At 40.9% G+C, this 27,840-nt stretch overlaps 1 protein-coding gene across 2 annotated transcripts in view; it reads right to left on the bottom strand.

The window, feature by feature from the left end:
• atg10 (ATG10 autophagy related 10 homolog (S. cerevisiae)) overlaps positions 1 to 27,840 on the bottom strand; it is a 58,669-nt gene that overhangs the window by 8,096 nt on the left and 22,733 nt on the right. For both annotated transcript variants that reach the window (XM_041244712.1, XM_041244720.1), the window contains 2 exons: positions 6,953 to 7,094; positions 6,751 to 6,848 (listed from right to left, as the gene is read on the bottom strand). In XM_041244712.1, the coding sequence (XP_041100646.1) occupies positions 6,751 to 6,848; positions 6,953 to 7,094 (240 nt within the window). The remainder of the gene's footprint in view (positions 1 to 6,750; positions 6,849 to 6,952; positions 7,095 to 27,840) is intronic.

The following is a 27,840-nucleotide window of genomic DNA, read 5'->3' as shown; positions in this document are numbered from 1 at the left end:
CTTAGATCATTACAAACACACACACACACTTTAATACATTACTAGACAGCAATGAATTTAATAAATCTGTAAAGCAACTGCCAGGATGCACTGGCTAAAAACAGGAAACAGCTCCAGGGGCCTGTTGAAAGGGTTCAGTAACCTGCCACCACAATGGCTTGGCTTTACTTTGTTTATGGCTTTGCCCTATGTGTGTATTTGGAGTAGTTTTAGGAATTGCAGCCTGTAATTAATACCAGCATATTAAACCCACCAATTTTACTCTGCCTGTGACTGGACTAACATTTGAAATCACCCCTATTACCAAAAACATCCATAAGCTTTACTTTATGCAAAATTTATTTGACTCATTTTGCCAGCGATAAGTTTTGTATATTATCAAAAAGCATGATAGACTGCATTTCTCAGCATACACCAATGTAAGAGTGACATACTGATGGATGGAATATCAGACTCCCAGATTCTGATATTCTCAACAATTTGCATTAAAGAATGTGCTTGCCATGTTTCGTCACACTTGGATGCCCAGTTCTCTGTGACCGAAGCATGTACCGACATATGCAAATAAGAAAGCCTCTCCTATTAATAAAAGATGAGAAAAGACTTGCCACTCGGAACTACAGAACAAAGAGAGTTGCATTCTGAGTGTAAGACTTACAACCACAGATACATCCAGGATAAAAAGGGTTTAAAAAAAACAACACTAAATAAAATATAATTTTACTGATATGGATTCTGCACACTACACATACTGAGGATCAAACCTAAGCAAGAGACATTATCAACTCCTTTCTAAACTACTGCCGAAGGTATCTGAATCTGAATGAAAACATCACATCCCAGCTTTGCTAAAGGTAATTGCACTGGGTGGAGATGGATTTATGCCATGTGCAACATTATGAAGGAATGGGGGGCAATTTAACAGGTTAAATTGAAAAGTGTCGATTGAGTTTCTGACGGTCCGGTGCGTCAATAGCTCATTGGTGATCCCTGAGCAAGCAATGTTTAAGAACTGTAAAGCATCAGTGTTTCACCAACACTGTGCTCAGAACTGACATTGTGAGTCAGCAGACCTGCGTCACTCTTATGAGCTCTGTTGCCACAGCTTTCAGTGAAATAATAGATTCCCTGAGTCACTGGGATCCTTTAAGAGCAGATGAGACAAAGTCCAAAGAGTACTGATGGGCCAAACGGCCTCCTCTTGTAACTGTTCTTCTGTTGTGATTAAAAAATGGTAACCAGACCTCCTCTTCTGTGTTTTTACTAGGGGTGAGATTTTTTTGGTTGTCAAAATAAAATCATATATAATTACTTTGCAGTAATTTATTCAGTTAATTATAAAGCAACTGGCAGAATGTGCTGGCTGCAAGCAGGAAACACTTGAGTTCTCCTCTGCCTGTCACTGGATTTGTAGTGCTCAAGAACACGTGCGTGTTTGAAATGCACACCCATAGGTGTATTAGAAAATCCCTAAGAACATGCATGAATGCGAGGGGGTCCTCTATACTCATGTGGGTTGTAGTAGCTGACTGGTCTCAAAACTTGTCTTGCCCCATCAATGTGTTCAGCAAAGGACCACTTTAAATGGACTTCTCAACAGATAAGCTTGTTGAAGGTAATTAGAACAACGACGTAACTAGCTGTTCTAATCGTTTTATTTTCATTGGATTTACTGCAAACATGAAAATGATTGGATGCCGATGGAACATGGATCATAGGCTTACATATCAGTGAACACATGCAAAGTTTATTAAAAAAAAAAAAGAATACAAGAAGTTGCCTTGGGGACTAGGGATAGCTCAACAGTTCCTCCTTAATGGTTTACCATAGAAAAAGCACAGCAAAGTGTAACAAAGCATAGATAAGCATTGTAAAGCCCAGATTGATATGGTAAAGCAGAGTATTATACATAGCAATCCAGGGTAAACTATGGTAAATGTCAAAGTACTGACATTAAGTAACTTTTGTGTGTATCTATCATTTCGTAGATCACTCATTTCCATATACAAGACTTGCACATTATGATGTACATTTATCCAATAATTATTATTTATTTGTAGTTATGGTACAGTTTTCAGGCTACAAATTAACTAAATATACCGATTGAAAGGTTAAGGGATGACATGAAAGGGACATCGAGACAGTCATTGGGAAAGGCCCGGTTTGTTTCTAAAGAGCAGAGCTGCTTCTGGGAATTTGACAAGAACTTGAACTCCCAGGAGCCTCACACTTCACCATTGTTAATATCTTTTATATAGGACATGTGAAGCTTACAAAATGATAGTAATGCACTATAAATGTAACGGTATACACTACACTACACTACACTAAACTATACAACAGGAGTTTACAAGTACTACAAGAAAAATGTTTGGACTAAGACATTCTTTTCTTAAAGACACAAAGACTTTTAGTCAAAAAGTTTGCTATTGAATCACACTTTCTCTCATTGATATGCACCTGTGATATCCTCACGATGGGTTCTTACTTGATATTGTAATTCTTTGCAGAAATACATATCTGCGTCAATAGCACGTCAATAGCACTTCAATAGCATATTGATCTTTCAGGCTGAGGATAACTGCAGTAAAGACAGTTATCAAATCACTCTGTGGAAGCGTTCTGATATTATTTACTCGGACAGGAGCCAGGCAGTTCTAGATGTGAATCACTGTTCAGCGTGTGATTTGCTTGGTTTCCTTGTGTCTCATCTCTCCCTTGCATTTCAGTCCCATGCCACTATGTCACAGCATGCAAATGAGAAAGGCTTAAACAGCTCTGCAATGAGAGATGTGTTTTCATCATTAGAAGGGAAGCATAAGGGTTCTAAACACAAAGCTTTAACCCATGGATTATTTAAAAGAATGTTTTACGCAGTCTAATTTAAAAAAAATAAATAAAAAAATAGTAATATTCAAGAAAATGTGAAAAAGCCATCACCACGGGAAAAGCTTTGTTCACTAGAATTGTTTCCAGAGCTGAAATGGGATGCCCCCTTCCCAAATGCATTCAGACACACCAGACCATCTGATATTAACCAGGATTTAAAGTATGATTGGCATCGTCACTGCTTGACTGGCCCTTGCAACACAGGCATTCCAATCCATTTAGCTGATAGCTGGTGATTGGCAATATAACAGGTCATGAGTTATATGTGGACAACATAAACCAGCTGGTAAATGTACTGTAAAGAAAAACTGCAGTCACCGTAAATCGAGAGGGAGAGGGAGAGGGAGAGGGACACACATCAGACTAAAGTACCACTGCAGCCAAGGTGTGATGATGATAAGAACATCCAATAGCCAAGGCAAGTAACACTGTCCACCTACACTGAGACATCAAGGGATATTGCTAAGCATGCTTGTTTTTCAGAACGGATTTAATAACATTGTTTGTAAGGAACCTTTCTAGACTGTTGTTTAAAAAGCCAACAGCAATGAATTAAGAATGCGGGACTACTAACAATGAATTAACTATGACATCCCTTTCTAGAGCCTAGAGACAGGACCTGTACAATGCTACCACATAGCAAATTGTTAGAATCAAAAGACAATACAATTTAAATTATAAAATAATAATTAAAAATAATTTAAAAAAAAAAGAAACCTGCAACAGCAGTCTAGAATGCTTTTAATAAATAACAAACTACACTGAACGAAAATATAAACGTAACATGTAAAGCGTTGGTACCACGTTTCATGAGCTGAAATAAAAGATCCAGAAATTTTTGCACAAAAAGCTTATTTCGCTCAAATTTTGTGCACAACTTTGTTTACATCCCTGTTAGTGAGCATTTTGCCTTTGCCAAGATAATCCATCCACCTGACAAGTGTGGCATATCAAGAAGCTGATTAAACAGCATGATCAATACACAGGTGCACCTTGTGCTGGGGACAATAAAAGGCCACTCTAAAATGTGCAGTTTTGCCACACAACACAATGCCACAGATGTCTCAAGTTTTGAGGGAGCGTGCAATTGGCATGCTGACTGCAGGAATGTCCACCAGAGCTGTTGCCAGAGAATTTAATGTTCATTTCCCTACCATAAGCCACCTCCAATGTCGTTTTAGAGAATTTGGCAGTACGTCCAACCGGCCTCACAACCACAGACCATGTGTAACCACGCCAGCCCAGGACCTCCACATCCGGCTTCTTCACCTAAGGGATCGTCTGAGACCAGCCACCCAGACAGCTGATGAAAGTGTGGGTTTGCACAACCAAAGAGTTTCTGCACAAACTGTCAGAAACCATCTCAGGGAAGCTCATCTGCGTGCTCGTCGTCCTCACCATGGTCTTGACCTGACTGCAATTCGGCGTGGTAACTGACTTCAGTGGGCAAATGCTCACCTTCGATGGCCACTGGCACGCTGGAAAAGTGTGCTCTTCACGGATGAATCCCATTTTCAACTGTACGGGACAGATGGCAGACAGCGTGTATGGCGTTGTGTGGGTGAGCGATTTGCTGATGTCAACGTTGTGAACAGAGTGCCCCATGGTGACAGTGGGGTTATGGTATGGGCAGGCATAAGCTACGGACAACAAACACAATTGCACTGTACCGGTGGCAATTTGAATGCACAGAGATACCGTGATGATCCTGAGGCCCATTGTCGTGCCATTCATCCGCCGCCATCACCTCATGTTTCAGCATGATAATGCACGGCCCCATGTCGCAAGGCTCTGTACACAATTCCTGGAAACTGAAAATGTCCCAGTTCTTCCGTGGCCTGCATACTCACTAGACATGTCACCCATTGAGCATGTTTGGGATGCTCTGGATCGACGTGTACGACAGCGTGTTCCAGTTCGTGCCAATATCCAGCATCTTCACACAGCCATTGAAGAGGAGTGGGACAACATTCCACAGGCCACAATCAACAGCAAGATCAACTCTATGCGAAGGAGATGTGTTGTGCTGCATGATGCAAATGGTGGTCACACCAGATACTGACTGGTTTTCTGATCCACGGCCCTACCTTTTTTTTTTTTTTTTTTTTTTTAATTGCATCTGTGACCAACAGATGCATATCTGTATTACCAGTCATGTGAAATCGTTCTGATATAATTTATAATTTATTTCAATTGACTGATTTCCTTATATGAACTGTAACTCAGTAAAATCTTTGAAATTGTTGCATGTTGTGTTTATATTTTTGTTCAGTGTAGATTATATTTCATAAAAGCAAAATTAATCATTCAAGCTGAGTCAAGCGCTGTGTAACCGGCAAGCTCAACGAGAACAGCAATTAGCTTCAGATTTGATTTGTTGTTTATTTTAATTTCTTTACTCTACCCTCATCGTTTTCTGATGTTCGCCGTCATTATGAGTAGTTCTTCAAACAATAGCTTTGAACTCGCAGTCGAAGCACCTTAATACTAAATATAAAATAAAATATTTCATTAAAGGCAACACAAGCCTTTCAAAACGATACACATCACAAAAATGTAAGAGAACAAACAAAAATGATAATTTTATTTGAAGATATAACTTCTCTGTCGTTCTGGTAGAATCTACTCCCAGCTGTGCCAGGTGTGATGACATCAATGTCATTATGAACCAACACGAAATACCCATTGAGACCAGGAAAAGCATTTCTGAAGTTTCATCAAAACAGCAGCTGCACGCTGCGATGCATTTACAGTACATAAAACAAGCACCTCGGGGCACTTGAAAGGGATAGACGGTGACTCAGGGTAGACTCCCCATCGTGGAGGAAGCCAGCCATCACAACTTCCATCTGTGCTGTAACAAGCAGGGCTCGAGACAACTGCACTGAACTGAGACAGGAACTGCCCCCAGCTAGACTAGATACAAAGGGAAAGGAGACTGGCTTTGTGGCTAAAAACAAGCATGTCACGGGGCTCCCGAGTGGTGCAGCCAGTAAAGGCGCTCCGCATGGAGTGCAGGATGACCCTATAGCCTGGACATCGCCAGTTCAAGTCCAGGCTATTCCACTGCCAACAGTGGACAGGAGTTCCCAAGGGATGGTGCACAATTGGCCGAGTGCTGCCCAGGGGGGTAGGGGTTAGGTCGGCCAGGGTGTCCTCGGCTCACCAAGCACCAGCGACCCCTGCAGTCAGTCCGGGCACCTGCGGGCTTGTCTGTAAGCTGAGCCACTCCCTAGTAAGCGTAGGGGTGGTAGCGGTGAGCTGAGCCTAAAAATAATTGCCTATTCCAAATTGGGAGAAAAAAATGATAAAAACAATTGCCGACTACTAAATTTAAAAATTAAATAAAATAAAATAAACAACAAGCATGTCAGTAATATTCAAAATCAGAGCCATCGGTATGATGAAAAATCAGATGACCCATAAGGTACATCAACAGCATGTACAGAATAGTACAGATTGAACATGAAATATTGAAAAGTGGATAACTGGCATTAAGACCTAGGTAAGGAGGTGAGGAAATGTAATGTTAGTATCACAGTAAAGCACACTGTAAAGACTGATTCACGGTGTGAGGAATAACTTTTTGTGCACTCAAGACACATGTAAACATGTTAATGTGACAGACATTTACAGACAAAAGAGACCCCTCCAGTGAGCCCTACAATCCAATACTCCCAATAACATGATAATGCCAATTTAATAAGTGGTTCTCCAGACATACAGTTATGGACAAAAGTTAGCATCACCTAGAATATTAGGGCAAAAAATCTTCCTACCAATACCATGTCAGTATGATAATGTAATGTGTACCACACACCTGAAACAGCACCAAACCGCAAGTAAAGCCACTGGGATTACCTGCTGGGTGATGGTGTCCCAAGGTCCTTGCAATAAACGATCCTTGTAGTTATCATGAACTCTTTCCCAGATTTCCTCTAGAGATAAGGGTCTGCCGTCTTGGGAGAGGGGATAAAATAAATAAAAGTGTTATCCTCATGTCCTGTTTCATTGAACACACTTGTACACATTGCACAATGATCAATAATCCACTGTACTTTACCTAACTTGCAAGCTCTGAAGTAAAGCACCGGTGATTGATAGCTGCTGGAGTAGACTACATGGTACTCGTAACGAATCACTTCAGGACCAGTAGTGATGCTGCAGCCTGCAGCAGGGTCCTCAAACTCTTCACACACTTTGTGCTGAAAACAATTCAATTAAAAAGCACTGTTAAATTCAATTGCACAGTACTGCAGTATCAACACATTTAAATCAAGTAGCATAGGAGTATATATCGTGCAATCTGTATTTAAGACGCACAAATTCTCCCAAAATTTCCAAAAGGGTATACCATACAGCACAAGAAAAAAATAAAACACTTAGATACAAAAATACATGCAGTTTAAATAGGTAGGATCACAATGAGTTTCTATTAAATCACACTGTCAGAGAAACTTCTGTTTGACAGTCATTGACTGGTACTCAATTGTGTAGAAGTGTGAAATGCAGGACAGCTTTATTTCGTATTGTTTAATTAACACACTTTTAAGGTTTTGTTCAGTTTCAATTAACCCACGAATATTACTGACACTGTATAGCCAACATGATAAATACTGTACAGTACTACACCACATGATCAAAACAAAGCACAATAATAAACACTTTGTCATCTTAACAGATCAGCAAATAACTATTTCACATTGGTGGTTGGTTTCTCTGAACTGTGGGTACCAACAATTCACAAGTATATGACTATTGTTTCTTTTAACAGACAGACTGCAAACACATTGTTGCAATGTAATACTGGATATCCTGTCTATAGCACTTACAGCACAGTAGCTACAGCGGGAGCACGCACACACACACACACAGGGACACAAACAGTTCGGAGCCGCACCAGGAAGTGTTCCATTGTCACCTCAAGGCATCCTTCTTAATCTGCTTTGACTTTAGTTGTATACAGTAAGGAATGCATCAGGTTTAATGTGGTTTGCAAAGACGTTATTTTCACTGCCAACCTTGTAAGCCATCCTTGAAACAAAACTGTCTGTTTGATTAACATCTTACACAAGCCGTTCTGTTCTGCAGGCTCTTTACTGTGACCTTGTGTAACACACAAAAGAGTACTCAGCTTGATTTAAACCTGCTGGGTTGTGAGATGCTAATGATCCAAACCTTGTTTTATTATTACTTTGATCTGGAACAAAACTCATGTCGGTATACCCAATTCATATATACTTAACCCTTGGTTTGAAACAAGAAGGAAGTATCATTAGCTACCAAACTTTAAATCATGAAGATATGTTGGAACTGACTCTATATAGCCTAGAACAAAGAATTGGGATGGGAGGACTTGACTGAAGACTGAAGGAGGAAAGAGACCCTATTGAGGCTGGCAAGGGTTAGCTACCCCCAGAGTCTGCGAGAGCGGGGACAGAAGATGACTCAACGTTGGACAACACGGTTAATGACAGGAACAGAAATAGACATGAGAATGGAGAGTACTTCACAAAAGACTAGTTTAAGATCTGCAGTTAGCAAAGACATGGAACCCCAGATTTATGCATCAAGGGAGAATGAAATGCTTGAGGGAGAAGGGACAAGGGCCTCGCATTGAGCAGTACTTCTTACGAAGTCAGTCAAGTCAGTCAAATGAAATCCAATAGGAAGCAAACCACAGTTCGCAGGATATCAGCACCCCTGTCGTAGACGTCAGGAGGACTTGCATGGATACTAGTGATGAACCCTAATGATCCTTGTGAACCCGGTCAGATGAACCAGTGTAAGAGAGAAAAGAACCTCAACGGGCACAAGCCTGGAGTTAAATGGCCAAGAGCTTGTGAGAAAACTACGTGGGACACAGTAAACACGGATCTCTGTTTTGCGTTGGAAAGGAAGTAGAACAGTTGAAAAGAAGCTGGAGAAATGTGATCATCATTTGAACATCATCTACGCATACGGAAGGGAGAGGTTTGGAGTTAAATAAAGGAAGAAAAAAGTACAAACTATTCCTGGAAAGTCTAGACAGCAGCAGGAGACTGAATGCTTAGTTGAAGAAAGGAGGCAGCTGAGGAAGCAATGGATTCTACAAATCCTGTGGAAACTGATGATAATGACATGGGAAAAACAGGTTGTACCACGAGCATGCCACTGAGCAGGTGGAGTCTTAATACCAAAAGAAAAAGATTACAAGCATCAGTCAGTTTTGCCCTATTTCCACATTAAACGTAGAAGGCAAGATTTTCTTCAGCACTATTGCTCAGAGATTGTCAACTTGCCTATTAAAGAACTGCTTCATCGACACTCCAGTAGAAAAGGTTTCACCGGGTTTCCCAGGATGCTTAGAACACATCAGCATGACCTGACAACAAATTCAATCAGCTAAAAAGGAGAGGAAGAAGCTTGATGTGACATTCCTGGATTTGGCTAATGCATATGGTTCAGTGTCACATGAACTTCTTTGGGCAGTATTTGATTTTTTCAGTGTACCGATGACAATAACAACTTTAGTGAAAGTCTACTTTGGAGATTTGCAATTTTTTTTCAACTTCAGAATTCAGCATTACATTCAGCATTGGAATAATGGCAGGATCCACCATTTCACCACTGGCTTTTAACATGCAATGAAAGCAATTATTAGGGCATCAAAATGGGAGGAGAGCGCTTAGCTTCTGGAATGCGACTACCACCAATTCGAGCATACATGGATGACATGACAACCTTGACTACAACAGCAGCCTGCACTAATCGGTTATTGGGCAAATTAACCAATAACACTGAATGTGCACGAATACTATTCAAGCCTGCTAAATCAAGGAGCAGCTCTATAATTGAAGGTAAAGTAGTAGATAAAGGGTTCTATATTAATGGTGAAGCAATACCAACAGTTTCTGAGAAGCCAATGAAAAGTCTTGGGAGATGGTACGACAGGGATCTATAGGACACAGTTCGTTTGGAAAAGTTAGATAACAAGCAGTGGAAGGGTTGAAGAGCACAGACAGCAGCGCTTTACCGGGCAAACTGAAACTCTGATGCTTTCAATTTGGTCTACTGCCAAGACTGCTGTGGCCACTGACTGTGTACGAGGTTTCCTTGACAACAGTTGAGAAGCTGGAAGCTTTAATCAGTTCATACGTCAGGAAATGGTTGGGAGTTCCTTGCTGCCTCAGCAGAGTAGGACTTTATGGTAAAGGAATACTGCAGCTACCAATCTCTGCTCTAACTGAGGATTTTAAGTGCACCAAGGTCTGACTGGAAATTACATTAGTAGATTCATGGGACAAATGCGTAAGGGAGGCAGCACCTGTGTTGAAAACTGGAAGAAAACTGAAAACTGGTGGCAAAGAAAGCTGTGGAAGATGCTAAGGCTGCCCTTCGAATCGGTGACATTATGGGGCAAGTTCAGCATGGAAGAGGAGGTCTTGGTCTCAGTCCAGTTCCTCCTACATGGCACAAGGTAACCCCAGCTGAACAGAGGAAGCTGGTAGTCAACGAGGTGCAAAAGCAGGAGAGGATTTGGTGTGTAAAGGCTGGCAAGACCTATGGACAATGGAACAGAGCAGGATCAGCTTCCTCATCTGATCAATATACTATGTTCTCCCATCACCACAGAACCTAAACCTCTGGGTAGGAAAGGATCCCTCATGTCCTTTGTGTTCATCACCTGCAACATTAAGGCACATTTTAACAGGATGTAAGGTGGGACTTGGCTTCATGACCAGGTGCTGCGATGTTTGGCCTTAGCACTGGAAGACAAGTGTAACATGACCAATAAGTTGTCACCAGTTCCATCAAAGCATCACACACAAAAGGCAGTATTCCTCCATCCAGGAGAGCAACCACCAAGAAAAGGTGTTAAAACCAAGCTTCGCCCAGGACAACTGGAAGATGCTAGCAACTGGAAAATACTGGCAGATGTTGATCAACGGCTTATTTTTCCACCACTAACCTCCGACTAGACATTGTCTTGTGGTCTGGCTCAGCATGCCTTGTTCATCTGGTAGAATTAACAGTGCCATGGGAGGATGCTGTGGATGAGGCGTATGAGAGGAAGAAGCTTCGGTATGCTCAACTAGCTGCTGAAGTGGAACAGCGAGGATGGAGAGTCCTGGTTTACCCAGTGGAGGTGGGGTGTCGAGGATTTGTCGCACACTCTACAACCCAGATTCTCAGAGATGTCAGGTTCAGTGGCCAAGAGTTGAGTCACACAGTAAAGAACTTGTTTGAAGCAGCAGAAAGAAGCAGCAACTGGCTGTGGTTAAGATGGAAAGATTCTGGCTGGGGATATCAAGCACAATAGAAATAAAGCAACGCTGATGTACGGGTAAGTAAGCTGGGCTGAGTTGAGTGGGGGACAAAGCAGGGTGATACTGGGACGCCAGAATCACTGTTGAGCCCTCTTGAGGTGTCGTGGGCTAGTCAACGAAACACAGAGTACAGAAGGTGCCCACTTGAAAACCCCCTAATTAGCTCAATCCAGATGGTTGTTATGCTGATGCGCTGCAGAGACCACATTGTGGTTAAGTGCCAGAGCCAGCATTGCAGCCGTTGTGTGTACTGATTTGCCTGGGGAGCCAGCATTACTTCAGCCATCAACACCAAGCAGAAGGATATCTACATCATCAAATGGAAAAAAACACAAATGGATGGATGCAGATGGATCACATTAGTTTACTGCAAAGCTATGTCTTAGTTAGTGCTTATCTTGGCGAGAGCCGAGTTCAAATCAGCATGAAGTTCAACATCTACTCTCATGTAATGGAAACAACTTTGAAATCTTAAAAGGAATTGGCAAAGTTGACACAGTTGGAGATTAAGTAAAGACAGACAGCATAGGACAGGATAGTAAGGGTAGGGAATGGGCTACTTAACCATGTTGTTGATGCTGACACACTGGGATCTGACTTAAGGTTTTGAGATCATGCATGTACTGGCCCACTAATGCTTTAAATAAGAAATAACCGAACCCGGAAGGGTGGTAAGAATTGTCTGCTGTACAATCAGGAGTGGATTATTTCGCTTATAAAAAGGCTTACATTTTCTATCTTGAAAATAATTACACAAAGTATAAAAATAATAAAAAAGGTATTATATATATTGTGATGAATGCTTGCTTCTGGTTGCACTCTATGACTGTATAGTTTAGTCTTCCACACACTAGCAGGTGTGTTTAAATAACAAACAGTGACAGCAGTAGTCCAGTTACCCTCTGTGGGGTGTATTTATTTTAGAACCTAACCCTTTCTTGGGTCCTAAACTAAACAGGGGCAGGCTAATACTGCTTACCCTGAAACAAACTTTCTATTCAGTTTTAAAGTGCTCTTTTACCTCAGGGTTTGGTCTCTTCTCTTTGTTCTCCCCTCCCCCTACCATCTCAACTTTACCAGCTTTAACTGCTAAACAATTAGATAATTAATCAGTTAAGACCAATTGATGCTCACTCCTCACATAGGTATGCTCCCCAGGGTCTTAAAGCCTTCCAATATCCTTTCTAACATAATACCTTATTTTCAACACAACATAACACAAACCCAAGTCTGTGATTTAACCTAATACATACATCTGTGGGAACCAATTTAAATTAATTAACTGTAATTTTACTTTGAAACACATTACATTATTTCACAGCTTGTTTACTACCCAGCTGGTTTATGTTGTCTTCACATTTTATTATTTAAGTTTTCTTTGAAACCATCACCACAACCGTTACCCAGATGGAGTGTGCATTCTTTACACCCACGACCTCACAGCTGACCAATTTTGCTCCGGACTGTACACTCTATCACATCATATATATATATATATATATATATATATATATATAGATATATATATATATATATATATATATATATAGTTTTTTATTTGCCATAAACGTTAACTTGAACATTGCAAAATTTTCAAGATGAAATGTCATTTTTTAATTGAAGGCTGATTTCCCACATCTGAGGGAAGATTCATGGAGCAGCCAGCCACTGCACTGGCACTTGGGGCACTCGAGGGCGGAGCTTTTGAAGGCGAGGCTGAGGAGGAGGAGACGTCTTTGCGTAGGAAAGATGACCGGTAACCAACATAACTTCCCTGGACTGTAACCCTGCATTACACAACATGTGGACAGCAGTGCTGCGGATTGAGTGCTTTGTGTAACGTACTGAAGGCCAGCTTGCTATGAAACACGAGACATCATGTTTCTGATGTAATTAACACAAATAGGAATAGCACATTGATCTATATTGAGGATTTCTTTTTTTAAGAGGGTGAAGGTGGAATGATTTGGCATCTGGAGGACACTGGTGACAGGGCACAAAGGATCACCAAGCTGGGCAAACATGTATTCACGGGTGAGTTCACGGTTGACCTCATTGATATCTTTGTTTTTTCATTTGCTCATTAAAATGACAGAGTCATAAACTCCAGGCCTTTTTCGCGTGTATCTGTGGATCGAACCAGACCTTGTTTAAAAGCCCAACGGCTGTGTCAGCAGAGAGAGCAGGAGAGATTTTTTTTTGTTTAAGACTGTTTCTGATATCTGCGGGTGGTGGTAGGCTGTATCTTTGCCAGATTTTTTGTAATTCTTAGCGACAGAGAAGAAAACATTGTTGGGCGATTTAAACTCAGTTTCAGATATTATGTTGACATTTCTACCCACAGAAACACTATTCATTTTTTGCCAGCTCCGGGGCCCAAAAAACTTAAGATGCTGTAATTATTTCCATCAGCATTTCTAACTGTGGCATAAAAATGCCTTAGGACTTTATTCAATTTTAAAGTCCTGGCTAATGTTCCTTTGTTTTGACCAGTCATTAAAAGCATGTATTATTATTATTATTATTATTATTATTATTATTATTATTATTATTAGTTAATGTGAGTTGGTCTATGATGTCACAGACAATTCTTACTGCACGGTCATGTGATCTTGTTCAACAAATCACAGCGTTGAACAATATCAGATTTTTTTGTTTGTTATTGAACACGATCTCTTTCTTTCTACACGTGCACAGGTACTCAGTCAATGTGTTTTAGTTTTTAAGTGTAGTTCAATAACTGCGTCTGGTTCCCAAACACATCCGTTTAGACGTTACTCTGCTTTCAAACAGTAAGACCTGATGCAGTTTGTTTATGCAGAGTATGAAGCGATTAGTTCTAAGCTTCCCCTACTGGAGTTTGATTTACTGGTAGTCAGAAAGTCAGAGGTTGTCATGAGGAGTTATGCTTTTGTAGACTGAAATGGCAAAACAAACAGGAAAGGCTTCATCGACTCAGATTTCAGGATTACTCCGTCCAGTTGAGCTGCTGAGATTGTTTGGTTTCTAGCCTGCTATTACAATGTCTGAATCGGGTCAGTAAGGTCACAGTTTGTGCACCCAGCCACATTTACACAGACTACGTGCGGTGTGTCTGTAGGCCCACTTATTCATGCTGCTATTGAGATCATATCTTTTTATTCAAGTGCGGTCTTGAGTAACACATTACTTCTGTTACACATCTGGCCAACATGGTTCCTAAACGATGACGTACTATGCAGAGCACTGGCGTCTACAATACCTGCATTCTCTATTGTTCATTTTTATTGAATTCATTTAAAAAGATTACTGTCCATGAAATACTATAATAGTTCTGTTGTTTTTTTTAAGTCCCCACTCATGTTGTGTCATATAGGCCTACTGCAAGTTTGGCAATTTTTATAAACCGTCTTAAGATTTGATCTTGTTTTGATAGCCAATATCAGCCCAGCAGTTGACTCACAGGCTTGTGCTGTCTGTGACCCTCACCCTGTTCTTAAAGCACTGAATGGTGTGTATGCCAAGAAAGGATTTCCAGTTCTGGGCTTTGCTAAAGACAGAGACCTCTTGCTTAATTACTATTTAGCAACTGTTTAATTAACAGAACCACTATGGATATGTTACATAATTATGTCTAATGTATCTAACTTACTGCAAGATCTACTCAATTCTACAGCACATTCACAAAAATACAAATAAATAATAATAAATTCTCCCATGTTCAATGTGTTTTGTGATTGTACTCTACTGCTAAATTAACACTATCACCAAAACCTATAGCAAAGGTTAGATTGTAACAGACAAGTCTTAGCAGTTTTACAAAACACAAATTCTTAAAAAAATAAAAAAGGGTTAATTATTACAGCAGAAATAAGTTGGTTTTGTGCAATACAAAAGAAAATGGCTGCAACTGCGTATACTTGCGTGTTTTTGTAACACTGGAATCAGCAACAACAAAAGGCAAACACAACCAGATTAGAGAGCTGTGTAGCAGTGAGCACCAGAATCATTGCTACAATTAAACAATGTTTGAGAAAAAGTGATTAAAGCGGTCTTTCACCAGTGGATATCAGCAGCGGATATACAGATTTTATTTATTTGTTGCATTTGTATAGTGCTTTGTATAAACAAGCATCGCAAAGCACTGTACAGTACATAGCAGAAAAAAAGAATAAACCACAATACATTTGTATAGCATATCACACATACAACTGCCACAATCAGACCATTTAAATAACAGTATACACATAATAAATCAGAGGCAGCAATTATAAAGCTACACTAATACACTCTATATTCTATACTGCACACAAGCCACTATAAAAGAGGCCAAAACAGGGGTAATGTGTTCACTTTCCCTGGTTTTAGTCAGAATTCTAACTGCGGTATTCTGAACAAGCTGCAAGCGGGATACCACACATTTTGGGACTCCAGAAAAAAGTGCATTAAAATAATCAATTCTAGATGAAACAAAGGCACGCATTAGTCTCACGGCATCAGATACAGAAATAATTGGTCAAAGTTTGTCCATATTTCTCAAATGGTAAACAGATACTTTAGTAACTTCTTTAATACGAGTCTCAAACGAGAGATCAGGATCAAAGATGACCCCCAAACTCTTAATTTCTAAATTTTTTGATGAGAGACTGCAAGGGTCAAGCTTATGTAATCCCACATTTCATTTTAGTTGGTTCTGTGATCCCACAAGCATAAAATCTGTTTAATCTGAATTCAACATTAGAAAATTCTGTAACATCCAATGCTTATTGTCTATAAGGCAAGTAGCTAATAACACCCAAAGGCAGAAGAAATTCCTGGCTTTAGGGACAAATATACCTGGGTATCATCAGCATAGCAATGGAAGTTCACTCCGTGTCTGTGGATAAAGTCACCTAACAGTAGCATATATAATGAAAACAGCAAGGGACCTAGAATGGAGCCTTGTGGAACACCACAGACAGCTTCTGATAATGCCCATTCTACCTCCCCAATAGAGACACTGAAACCTATCAGAAATATATGATTTGAACCTGGACAGGACAAGACCAGACTATCAGGACGATTGAGTAGGATGGAATGGTCTACAGTATCAAAGGCAGCACTTAGAGAAAGAAGATACTGATGGAAAGCCCGAGTCAGAGCTTATCAGCAGATCGTTCACAGCTCTGACAAACTGAACATACCATTAAGAGTTAGAAATTATTGTAATTGAATAGCAGTAACTCTCTCTAGAACCTTATCTAAGAACGGTAGGTTTGAGATTGGCCTACAGTTACTGAGTTATTAATAACACCAAAAACATATTTTAATATTTTTTTTTTTGTAGGAATAGGATCAATAGAGCATGTAGTAGCTCTCATATGTTGAACTAGCTCTGTCAGTAGCTGTAAGCAAAAGAAAAAGCCACCACAGTAGTCTTAATAGGTGTACTTGGTAAAATTGTGCTGAAGTCCTACTTAAACGAAATTGTCTGTCATTTCTGATGTCTAGCACTTCATTTTTAAAGAAATGTAATACTGCAGTTACAATTTCCCCAACAAGCCCAAAATGACCACTACATTTGTCATTACATTTGCTAGACTACAAATCCAACACTAGCAGTTAACAGACTGCAGGTTTGTGCCATCCACATAAAGAATCTCAAATCTGGAACAGAAACCGTTAACAGCGCAATCCCAGGGCCTTACATCTGGTTCTTCTGTCTGAATTAATACATCACTCGAGGCACCCCTATAAATAAAATTACCTGCCAGCACACTGAAACAATTAACCCACAACATATACCAAATAAACTGAACCAGCTTTCGAAACTCCAGAGCATAGCACACCCAGATGTATTTCTTTTAAAGAAAAGCAAAAAGGGGATCAGACTGTAAGCTATCAAAATGGTGCCAGGAAGGATTTATTTGACCATTGGTGAGGTCTGTCCCAGTTGGGGTAAACAGAGCTGAAGTGCAAGTGGAGAAAGGTTTTCAAAGGGTATGTAATGCCTGCGCACACACCTCCAGAACAGTAGCTAAGCAGGGCCTGTACACCGTGGCTTTGGAGAGCACAAGAGAAACTAGATTAATCTCTGGGATAAAGGGTATGAGTTATGAGGATAGAAGAGGCGACTTAAAACCCCAGTCATTTTATACAATCGCAACACAGAGACCAGAAACAGAAGAAAATCCCATCCCTGCAAAAACCCATGTGCACAACGTGACCAGGATCTAGCTGATTTACTGTCAATTAGACCTGGTCACACTGTATACAACAGGAGCCGAGTGACAGCTCCCAGGGTTCCCAGGGCTGACAGCAGCAGGCTGTGCTCTCTATCCTGCACCGTGACACTGCAGCTCAGGTGCTGACTTATTTTGCATTTTGTTCAACTATTACATTTATTTTTTGTTTAAATCTGTACATATTAGAGGTGTGCAGAAAAAATTGCTTTTTGAACTGCTATCTGTCTCCTGAAGTCACAGAAAGGGGCATTTGGTGTCTAAAGGGCGGAGAGTCTACAGCAGCCCGCAGGGGCAAAAGCAGAAACAAAACATCACAGGAACTTGTTTAGAGCCAATAGAAAAGGGGAAACACTGTAAATCTTACAATTTTAACTTATAATTATATTAGAACATGTATTTTGTCTCGTGTTATAATATATATGTTTTTACAACATTTATAAATATAAAGAAATGAGTGAATATAAGCAGATACTATTTCATTAACTAAATGTATCAGGTTTTTTTTTTTTCCTGGTAATAATGGAATGAATAACTAATACTTTATTTATAAATATTTATTTCGAGAGTAGTGTCCATTATTGCTTATAAAGACCTTGAGAATAAACATATGTTATGTCATTGCAATCACTCAGCTGAAACAATATCTTGTAATCTGCCCATAGATTAATACTTTTCAACAAAACTTTCAGGAAGTATTGTAAGGTCCCTCAGGTCATAGAATAACATGCTTTATACATGCACCTCTAAGCAGAATGAATAATAAAAATACTTAACTTTAAAAAAAAAATGTTACCCAGTGTTCTGAAAAAAAGGACACCATTTCCATTGCTACTGTATACAGATAGACTGTTGATGAATTTTTATAGGAAGAGAGTCAAATACAGCCAAAAAATGTCTGGTCCTGGGGGAGCATCCCACTGAAAAATGTCTGGTCCTGAAAGGGTTAATGATAAACTAAAAGTGACAACTTTACCCCAATTACAATAGCTGAATGGGTTACTTCATGGCAGACACATAGTTAGTAATATTAATGCTTTCCAAAATCAAAACAGATTTTGCTAAATGTTTACTTGCTTACACAGCATTGTACACTTTGAACAGCTTATTGCCTCGCCTGATAAGTATTGAAAGTTTCTATCTTCCACGCAAACCCATTGGAAATGCTTCACGGTTATTATTGTATAAAGTATTTGTCTTCTTATTATTCTGCTTACTGAAATTATTGCAGAGACTGTTGACCTGTCACACAACTAAATTGTAATAATAAAATAAACACAAAATTGAATTATAAAAAAAAAATAACAAAAATTAAAATCCTGCTTTCATTTCCCAGAAAGCATAATACAAAAAGTTTGCAGTCTAATTCAACCGACAGCAACTGTATATGAGCTACCCGTCACATTTGTCTGTCAATCCATGCATTGCAAATTAATGTCACAATCCTTTTAACAACATCTGCTATATATATTTGATTGCATTTAGATTCTTAGCAGCCCTGCCTAAAACAGCTTGGATGTTTGTTCTGTTAGACACGCTTCCCTTAGAGTCTCTACATTCTTTTCCCCTTTGTCTGTGAGCTTACTGCACATGATTCCCACCCCCCAGACGCCACATTTCCCATCGTGCCTCCTGACCCCAATGGAAAACAGCTGACATAAGCATTCTGTAGCTAGGGAGTGGCACACCCCAGAAGTAGTGTACAGCTGGAGCAGGGAGGAGAGGGAAGGGGGAGGACTGGAGCTGCAGACAGGGTGGGGTACAGCCTTTTGGTGCAGGTCAGACTAGGGAGTTGCATCTGTTACAGTCTTACATCTGCAAGACCATGGATTGTGGGGTTGCAAGGCAGTGTGAGAAACATACCACCTGCAGCACTGAAGCAGCCAGGTACACAAACACAGCGTCAGCAACCAATAATAAATGATGCCGTGTAAAAGGTTAACAAAATGACTGACCAAAATGATAGGTACTATCTATTTATAACACTCCCTGTCAGCAATACAGACAGCAGGTATAAAAAACAGTCCCATCCTTAACTACTCCACGCAGCTCCTAGTTCAATCCCTGGTACTATCCTGCCTTGATTACTGCAACTCCCTCTTGGCCGGCCTCCCTGCCTCTGCTACCCATCCACTCCAGCTCATCCAAAACTCTGCTGCTCGCCTTGTCTTTTCCCTTCCTCGTTTCTCCCACACTACACCACTCCTCCACTCTCTGCACTGGCTCCCTGTCGCTGCTCGCATCCAATTCAAAACTCTTGTTCTTGCCCATCGCTGTCTCCACCTTTCTGCTCCCTCCTATCTCCAGACCACTATTTCAACCTACATCCCCTCTCGCCCCCTTCGCTCCTCCACCACCAGCAGATGAGCTGCACCTCCCCTCTGCTCCCACGCTTCCAGAGCCCGCTCCTTCTCCACCCTTGCCCCTCAGTGGTGTGCCAACCTACCCACGGATATCAGGACTGCTCAGTCCCTAACCACCTTCCGGCGCCTCCTCAAGACACACCTGTTCAGACAGCATCTGTAAACCTCAATGCTCTTGACTATATGGCACCCAATTGTACCAGCACTTACATCAGCTTATACATGCATTGAACTGCTCCATACCCTGTCGTATTCTACCACTGCTCATAACTACTTCTTGTATCATGTGCTTGATTTTACTCTTATAGGTATTTGTATTCACATTTTTTGCAATTGCTCTTATGAAATTATTCTCATTCACTTAGACTATTTACTATGTGCTCTTAATGGACTTTACTTGTATAAGCAAATATTTTTTACCATAAATGCAATTACTACTGTATTCTTTATTTTGTGCTTATTTGAATTTTATCTTATTTTCTACTGATTGTACTATAGTTTATAACTGCTCTTATCTGTAATGTGATTTTTTATAATGTGATATTCTGTAATGTGATGTTTTATAATGTGATATTTTGTAATGTGATACTTTGTAACAATTGTAAGTCGCCCTGAATAAGGCTGTCTGCTAAGAAATAAAGAATATAAAACACTCCATAGTGGTACATTTGGAAATATTAAAAGAAACACTGAGAAGACACTGAAAAAGATTTTTAGTATTAACATTTGTCACTGAACGTACTTTTTTCTTTTTTTAAGTTCTGGCACAACGGGGTAACTTGGATTGGGTAGTGTAAGCAATGCTGAAAATGTCATCCAAATCTCTGCTTGACTAACAAAAACATACAAAAAAGGTTCTCTCGGGTATGACTTCTAAAGGTCAAGCAAATACATTAATTAAAATCAACAACGCACTTCATGTCATAACTGTTACTATAAAAGATTGATGTTTACCAAGAATGTAAAACAAAAGACTCCTAACAAATGTTGGCACTTTGACTGCCAAGTGTCCACGTTAAAGCAGAAAGTCAGGCTTCTGAAACATTCGTTGAGTTTTTATGTTTTTTTATTTCAGTATGGATCACATCGTCACTGCTGACGGGAAAAAAAACATTTAACTGAAGCGTTGCTCATCTAACATTCACAGACGAGATCCATGGACACCACCGGGAAATGTGCAGAGACTTGGTTAGGGTTGGGAGATCTGACTGGTGTTGAAAACCCAACAACAGCCAAAGGAAATATGGCTGCCCAAACTGCAAGGAGGGGCTACGCCAGTCCCAATGCTATACTTTTGTCAAGTCATTATTATAATCACATGTGATAAGGTTTCAGTCCCCTTTGGTTGCTGTCTAGGGCACAAGATAAACGCTCTATGGTTGGAAAATAATTCTAGCTGAGAGCTTCCATAGACCCAGCAGGAAAGAACGTGGGCCTGCCTGGCGAACTACTGAATGTTGCTAGTGCACTGCATGCTACAGAGTTGCATGATGCCGGCAACAAATTACAAGCTACTGAAGTGTGGCTTCCCACCTGACCAATCAGCGAGAAGAGCCCATGACAGCATCATCCTCCGCCTCTTTCTCAATGTACTCCAGGAAAGTGGGTTTCCTTTGCTGAGATGGCTGACTCTGCAGTTGCAGGTACAAGATTGGTTGCTTTCATTGATGCAAAGTATTGATGGCTTGTTTTGGTGGATAATACAATTTATTTGGACCAATTGTGTCTTTGTTTAGTATTTACTGCCCAATAGATGAGAACTATGCTTCAAAATACATCAAGTCAGAATGAAAAAGTAATTGCACAAATTGATTTAAAGTTTGATTCACAGGTGATGCATTAATTAATGCCCTCTATAGCTGGAAGCTGATTGGCGGAGGACACTGAATCATTTTCTAATATGAGATAGTGCCCTTGAACGGAGCTTCCTGATTGGCGAGTGAAAGTTCTGAGCTTTCTAACACAGCACATTACTAACACCCATGGTCTTACATACTGCCACTGCTGCCTCTTTTTTACAGACACAGAGACCTTAGGTCTTTATTAAAAAAGGCACTGAAGGGGTTAAGCCAGATATGTTCTTCTAAACTGAAACATTCTGTGTATCCTGAAGGCATTCGGTTTCCAAAACAGGAAGCCACAAAGAGAACACTGGTTAGGCTAATCTTATACAGATCTTTTGGAACATATTTTCCTTAAGAGCCGTTGAAAGGGCTTTCTTTGTCTACGTGATGCAGCATGCAGCTGACAATCATCACATAGGCAAGTTTAGAAGCTGTCTTCAAACCAAACAGATTCCAAGTCATTACTTCCCTTTATAAAAACACACAACTCCAGGAATCCTGCAACTCGTTAAGAAACTGACGTGCTTGCTGGTTATTTAACAAAATGTATAAAATGAGAAATTAAAGGCTAAAAGACGCAGGTAAACATTTTATTCAGCATTTGATAATTTTTACTAGAAACCTGGCAACTGTTAAAAAGGATTAGGTCATCACAAAAGTAGCTTGACATTAAGAAGCTGGGTGAAAAAAAAGAGACCCTTCTCTTATAGAAACAAATACTGTTAGGATGATCTCATGACCGCAACCCATGTGATTCTGAAAAAGGCTAATGATTACAGGGTATATCATCTCAAGCAAAATCAGTAGAGAACAAGAAATTAACCCTTCCTGGTATTTCTTCAATTCCAGTTGCCCACAATCCCTTGTGATTCACTCCCTTAATAAAAGTGTTAACTAATGGAAGGGAGCCCACTTGGTGATTATCCCAGCCAGTAAAATGCTGGAGATTGCAGCAATATGTACTTTGATAGAGGACAGAGAGAGACCCTTATGGAATAAGTGGCTAAGGTAAGAGAGAAATTCCAAGAGGGATTGTTTGAATGGTGCAAGGATTTTGATTTGCACCAGGAGACAAACTCCCTCCATTTATCTGTGTAGGTTTGAAGTGCCTTAGTGCTAGGGAGATTGCTAAGAACTCCAAATCATTTATGTGGCAAGATTTTTGTTTTGGTGAGCACATGCCTTGGACCTTAGCATCTGCTAGGTGTGCTCCCCACCCCAACAGGAAGGCGTCTGTATATAGACAGAGAGTAGGTGGATGTGGAGATAGCGGCATCCCCATACATACCCAAGGTGAAAGCTGCCACCATCTGGCTTCTGTGTCTGCCCCTGGGGAGACCTTAATGAGGTGGGAGTTTGGCAGGGTGGGTTTCCAAGAAGAAAGGAGGCCTCTGTGTGTAGGAAGACTGAAGCTGTCATGTGCCCCTGTAACTGCTGACAGGAGTGTGCTGTTATTCTTGCTCTTATTTTAAAATGTTTTGCTATGTGTTGGATTATGGCAGCTCTTCTGTGAGGTAAACTCTTCCTGATATTGTATTGAACTGTGCTCCCAGGAAGATTAGAGACTATGTTGAGGTGAGAGACAACTTCTCCTTGTTGACCAGTAAGCCCAAGTCCTGAAAAAGGCAGAGTATCTTGCCCTTGTGTTCCAAAGCCTTCTCTCTGGAAGGAGCTCTTACCAGCCAGTCATCTATATATGGATAGATCTATGGGGCTGATGTCATTTTTTCCCAGCTGGTTAAAAAATGGGATGCCCTTCCTCCCGTTGGCAGTGGAAGGGGTTGGAGGGGCGGTTTGAAAGGTTGAGAAAAATGTCAGGAGGAGATAGAGGGTCTACCTCCCTCTTTATAATATCCAAGTCCTGTTCTATGTGGTCTGGACTCCTGGCCACATTGAAAGCGGCCCTGCCTGTTGAACCAGGGTTGAGGTGGCTGGTTTATGAATGACCTTTATCTATTGAAAAAAACCCTGTTGCATGGTGCACCTCTCCCTGTAGTAGAGCAAGATCTAATCGCTTGTCTAGCCTTTCATGTCAGACAGGGAATTCTTAAGGCTGGTTCCAAATAAAAGTTCACTATGAAAGGGTAACTCCAATATTTTTGTCTGGGTGTCTGCAGACAGAGAAGATGCTTTCATTTGGATGCACCATCTTGCAGAGATGACATTAGCCACGGCTCTGGCGTTAGTATCAATGGTGTCACATGCTGCTTGCACTTGAAGTTTAGCTGAGTTTTTCCCTTCTGCCAGCTGCATGGCCACCTCCAGATTTTCAGGCGTAGGGGACTGTAAAATTGTAGAGTTGGTTACACAGCATATGCTGGTATTTAACTGCACAGATCTCATAATTGTTGATCTGCATGCTACAAGTGGAGGCAGAGTAATTTTTTTTTTTTTAAAGAAATTATTTTTTTATCAGACCCATTCAAAGAAGCATATCTAGAAGACATGACATACCTGCAGTTGGTGTAGCCATGATGGCATCTAATTTAGGCTGTTTGAAAAGGAGTTTTTTATGATCCACTGGCACCCTGTAGAATTTCTCTACTCTGGGCAGGCATGGCGCAGAAGCAGCAGGTTTTTGCCAAGTAGCCTCAACAGGCCTCCAGATTGCCTCATGGAAGGGGAATCCCGCAAAGGCTTTTTTATCCCTTGCATACACGATGCTAAGGAAGTCATCCTGATCTGCACAGGTCTGGGTCTGTACCTTGAGAGAGGATGAAATTCTTCTCAGCACAGCATCTGCATCTGTGTATACAGGAGAGGGGCTGTCAGTATACTCAAAAACGTCCTCCTCGGGGGTGGAGTCAATGACTCATCTTCTCCTTGGGTGGGGGCACCTGGAAAGTATTGCTCCTGTGTACTTCCGGGTGCGACGGTACCAGTTGCCGTATGAGCTACAGGCTGTAAAGGTTGAGCCTGTTTTGACTGCTCATATTCCTTTAACCATTGAAAGAAAAGATCTTCAGGCATAGGAAGCTGCGAAGGGGGTGGTTGAGCTCTGGCTGCTGGAGCTTCAATAATAGCGGTAGCCGATTTCGCCGATACGTCCCTCCCTCTCTGCTGCTGCAGGAGTGTGTAGATTTTCTCATTCTTTTCCTGGGAGGAGAAACTCCAGGACCCCGTTGTTCTCAGATGCTCCCTGCTCTTTTAGACGTACAGGGTGTAGAACTGCCTTCATCAGAACGGTGAACCACCAAAGGGGAAGGAACATCCTTGAGAATATGAGTGACTGACATGTCTACACACATTAAACATAAATTTGTGTTAGAAGATGGAAAAAGTGGGGAACCACACTTAGAGATGGAAGGCATAGAAGCAGAAAGTGGAGAAAAGGGGAAGAGAAAAAAAAACTAACCCAATACCCCCCCCCCCCACCAAACAAAAATAACAAAGTGCAATGCACGTAGTCCTTAACCAAGCAACGCAGGGGAAATCTGGATGGCCTGACATGGCTATGAGGTGGGGGTTTTACGGAGGAGGAGCACGTACTTAGCACCAATGAGGATTATAAAAAGGATCTCTGGGAAAGAGATCTGGTTCTTTCTCCTGACCCAAGCGAAATGGAGACCGGAAAGTTCACTTTGTGTGGAGTTCATCAGACGAGGTAAGAAACCTTATTTTCTCTGCACAATGGCAATAACACGAAACAGAGGACAGCGGATTCCACAACAACTAAAATGTAGCAGTGATTACAATTAGCAGAGTCTATTCAACATAAATGCAACAATATCCCCGCCACCCTTAAGATCACGTCTCTGCTGTTTCTTTAACTATGTACATTCATCATGTTGCCCCTGGTATGTCAATTACAGAAAAAGTGCCTCAGGTGGCTGATGTCTTCTTTCCAGATAAAGACTCTCAGCTTCTTTTGAAGACTCCTTAACAGGTGGAGTATCCACAACTCTCTCTTGAGGAGGCGGAGGGGTCTCTTTGAGCTGACTCAAACCTTGAGGTAGACATGGCTGTGTGGGTTTCTGAATGACTGTTAGGAACATCAGCTGCAGTTCCAGTGTAAACTTCTGGTCTCTTAGTAGAACCCAGTACCTGGTCAATGTGACAGCGCTACACAACGTTTGCAGCGACCTTCCCAGTGTAAGAAGCCAAGCCTTGCTAACATGGTCAACTGTCGAGTGGTTTTGTTTCCTTTAACAGGTGCTTGCTTTTCTGTTGATTACGAACTTCCCTCCATACATCAGGTTTTTACAAGTTCAAACTAGAACTCAGATTGCGACCCATACATAACTTTGCAGGTGTCTGGTTAGTTGTAGACTGTACTGCATTTCTAAAAAGCTCTGTTGCTTTTTCACTAGATGTGGCCTGTAGAGCTTGCTCAAGGTCTATATGAACCTCTCAGCCAGTCTGTTAGTGGCTGGACAGTAAGGTGTTGATGTGCTGCGATTTCAAATGCCATTTTTCCACACTGTGGTCACTAACCAGATGTTCAGGAACTCAGGTCCTGGCAAACAACCTTCTCAGTACTTCCGCAGTCTGGACAGATGTAGTAGATGGCATGCAGAAAACTTCAGGGCATTTGAAATACGCATCAACCACTATGAGAAACACCATTCACCATAAACAGTCCCACAAAGTCAATAGGGATACGTTGCCAGGGGGAAGCTGGCCACTTCCATGGATATAAGGGTGCTGAACTGGACATGTGCTGTACTCCTTGGCATCTGTTGGTCAATGCCCAGCCACATGGAGTTCCAGCAGTTTAGGGGGGAGATGATCCTCCAGAACTCTTACTAAATGTGCAAAAGTAAAAGTCACACGGTTTGACTGAACCCATGAGGTTGACTTTCCTCCATCTACACTCAACAGTACAGGGACCTGCTTAGTTTCATCAATCTTGTTAAATTCCAAAAACTGCTGCAGCCTCTCAATACAAGTTGGCCAATCTTCTACAAGGCGGTCAAAATCATCAATCTTTTCAATGTAGCCTGCCATGTTACCATTTAATAACTGGTGTATTCACAATGTCACAGTACTCACAGTTATTGCTGTATGCTTTCTCTCATTTTATTTAGTTTTTGTTTACTTCACTTTAAGTTTGAATGCTGTAAATCCGTGTATTTCTTTATTTGTATACTAATAACTTTTACAACAAGACCACCAACACGGAGAGGTAAGCTGAACAAAATCTCATTATTTTCTCTGCAGCACGACAACAAAAAACAGCAGAGTAGAGCAGATTCCACAATAATCAAATTGTAGCAGTGATTACATTTAGCAGATTCACTACACTGAACACTCTATTCAACATATAACATGTCCTGAGTGTAAAGAGCTTGGTTCTTCTCACGCCATCCCCAAAAATGTACCAACCCCTCTGCTGTATTCTTTACATACACTGATTTCAGGCTTTTCAAAAAATAGCATCTGCAAAGACTCCAATGATGACTGTGGGGAAGATCATACTGTATCTGTTCAGCTGTGCACTGAATTCTTTACAACACCAATATGGTTTCCCACATCACTTCCCACAAATTCAGAAATTAAGCTTGTCAAATAACTATGCAAGCAGAAACAAAACAGAATCATACACAACACACACACACAACAGGATATTAAACAAGTAATTTCAGACAAGAAATGAAATATGCCCAGTAGATTATATAATGTATGGACTGATGTACAAGACAACACCCCAATATTGTTGCATGTAACCAGTTTATTGTTGTGACAGAGATTCTTGGTGTTAGATCTCCCTCCTGACCCGAGAGGGTGCTGTGTAAAGGGAACTGAGTACCCTGGACTGGATGGCATGAAAGTTTACTCCCAGGGTTAGGTGGAAGTCGGCCATCTAGAAAGTGGACAGAGCTACGGATCACAAAATCAATGACCCGGACAGGAAACGGAGTGGTATCTGCGGATTGGAGGAGCAGATGTGATCAATGACCAAGGGGCCATCGGTGAAGTTATAAAAAGGGGACATAGTGATGTGATCTGTTCCTTTGTGATTGGTTACATTAAATGACCAGAAGGAGAACCTGTGCTGTGAAATGCGAGTGTTTTGTTTGTTTTTGTTTGTCATTAATACTGTTTGTAATTATTTGGACTGCTAACACGATCCGGAGCTGTTGCCAAAGGCCAGCACTACACCCGGATCAACAATACTGCACTTTTGTTGTCACTAAAGAACCGTATTCACCACGAGCACTAGAGCACGCACTGTGGACTGGTGTTGGTGTTTGTGTATGTGTTACGTCTGGGTGAACTGAAACAGAACTGTTAT

Source organism: Polyodon spathula, chromosome 1, assembly GCF_017654505.1.
Source record: "Polyodon spathula isolate WHYD16114869_AA chromosome 1, ASM1765450v1, whole genome shotgun sequence".
NCBI lineage: Eukaryota > Metazoa > Chordata > Actinopteri > Acipenseriformes > Polyodontidae > Polyodon > Polyodon spathula.
The sequence above is the reverse complement of the archived record's forward strand: the minus strand, read 5'-3'. Positions and strand labels throughout refer to the sequence as shown.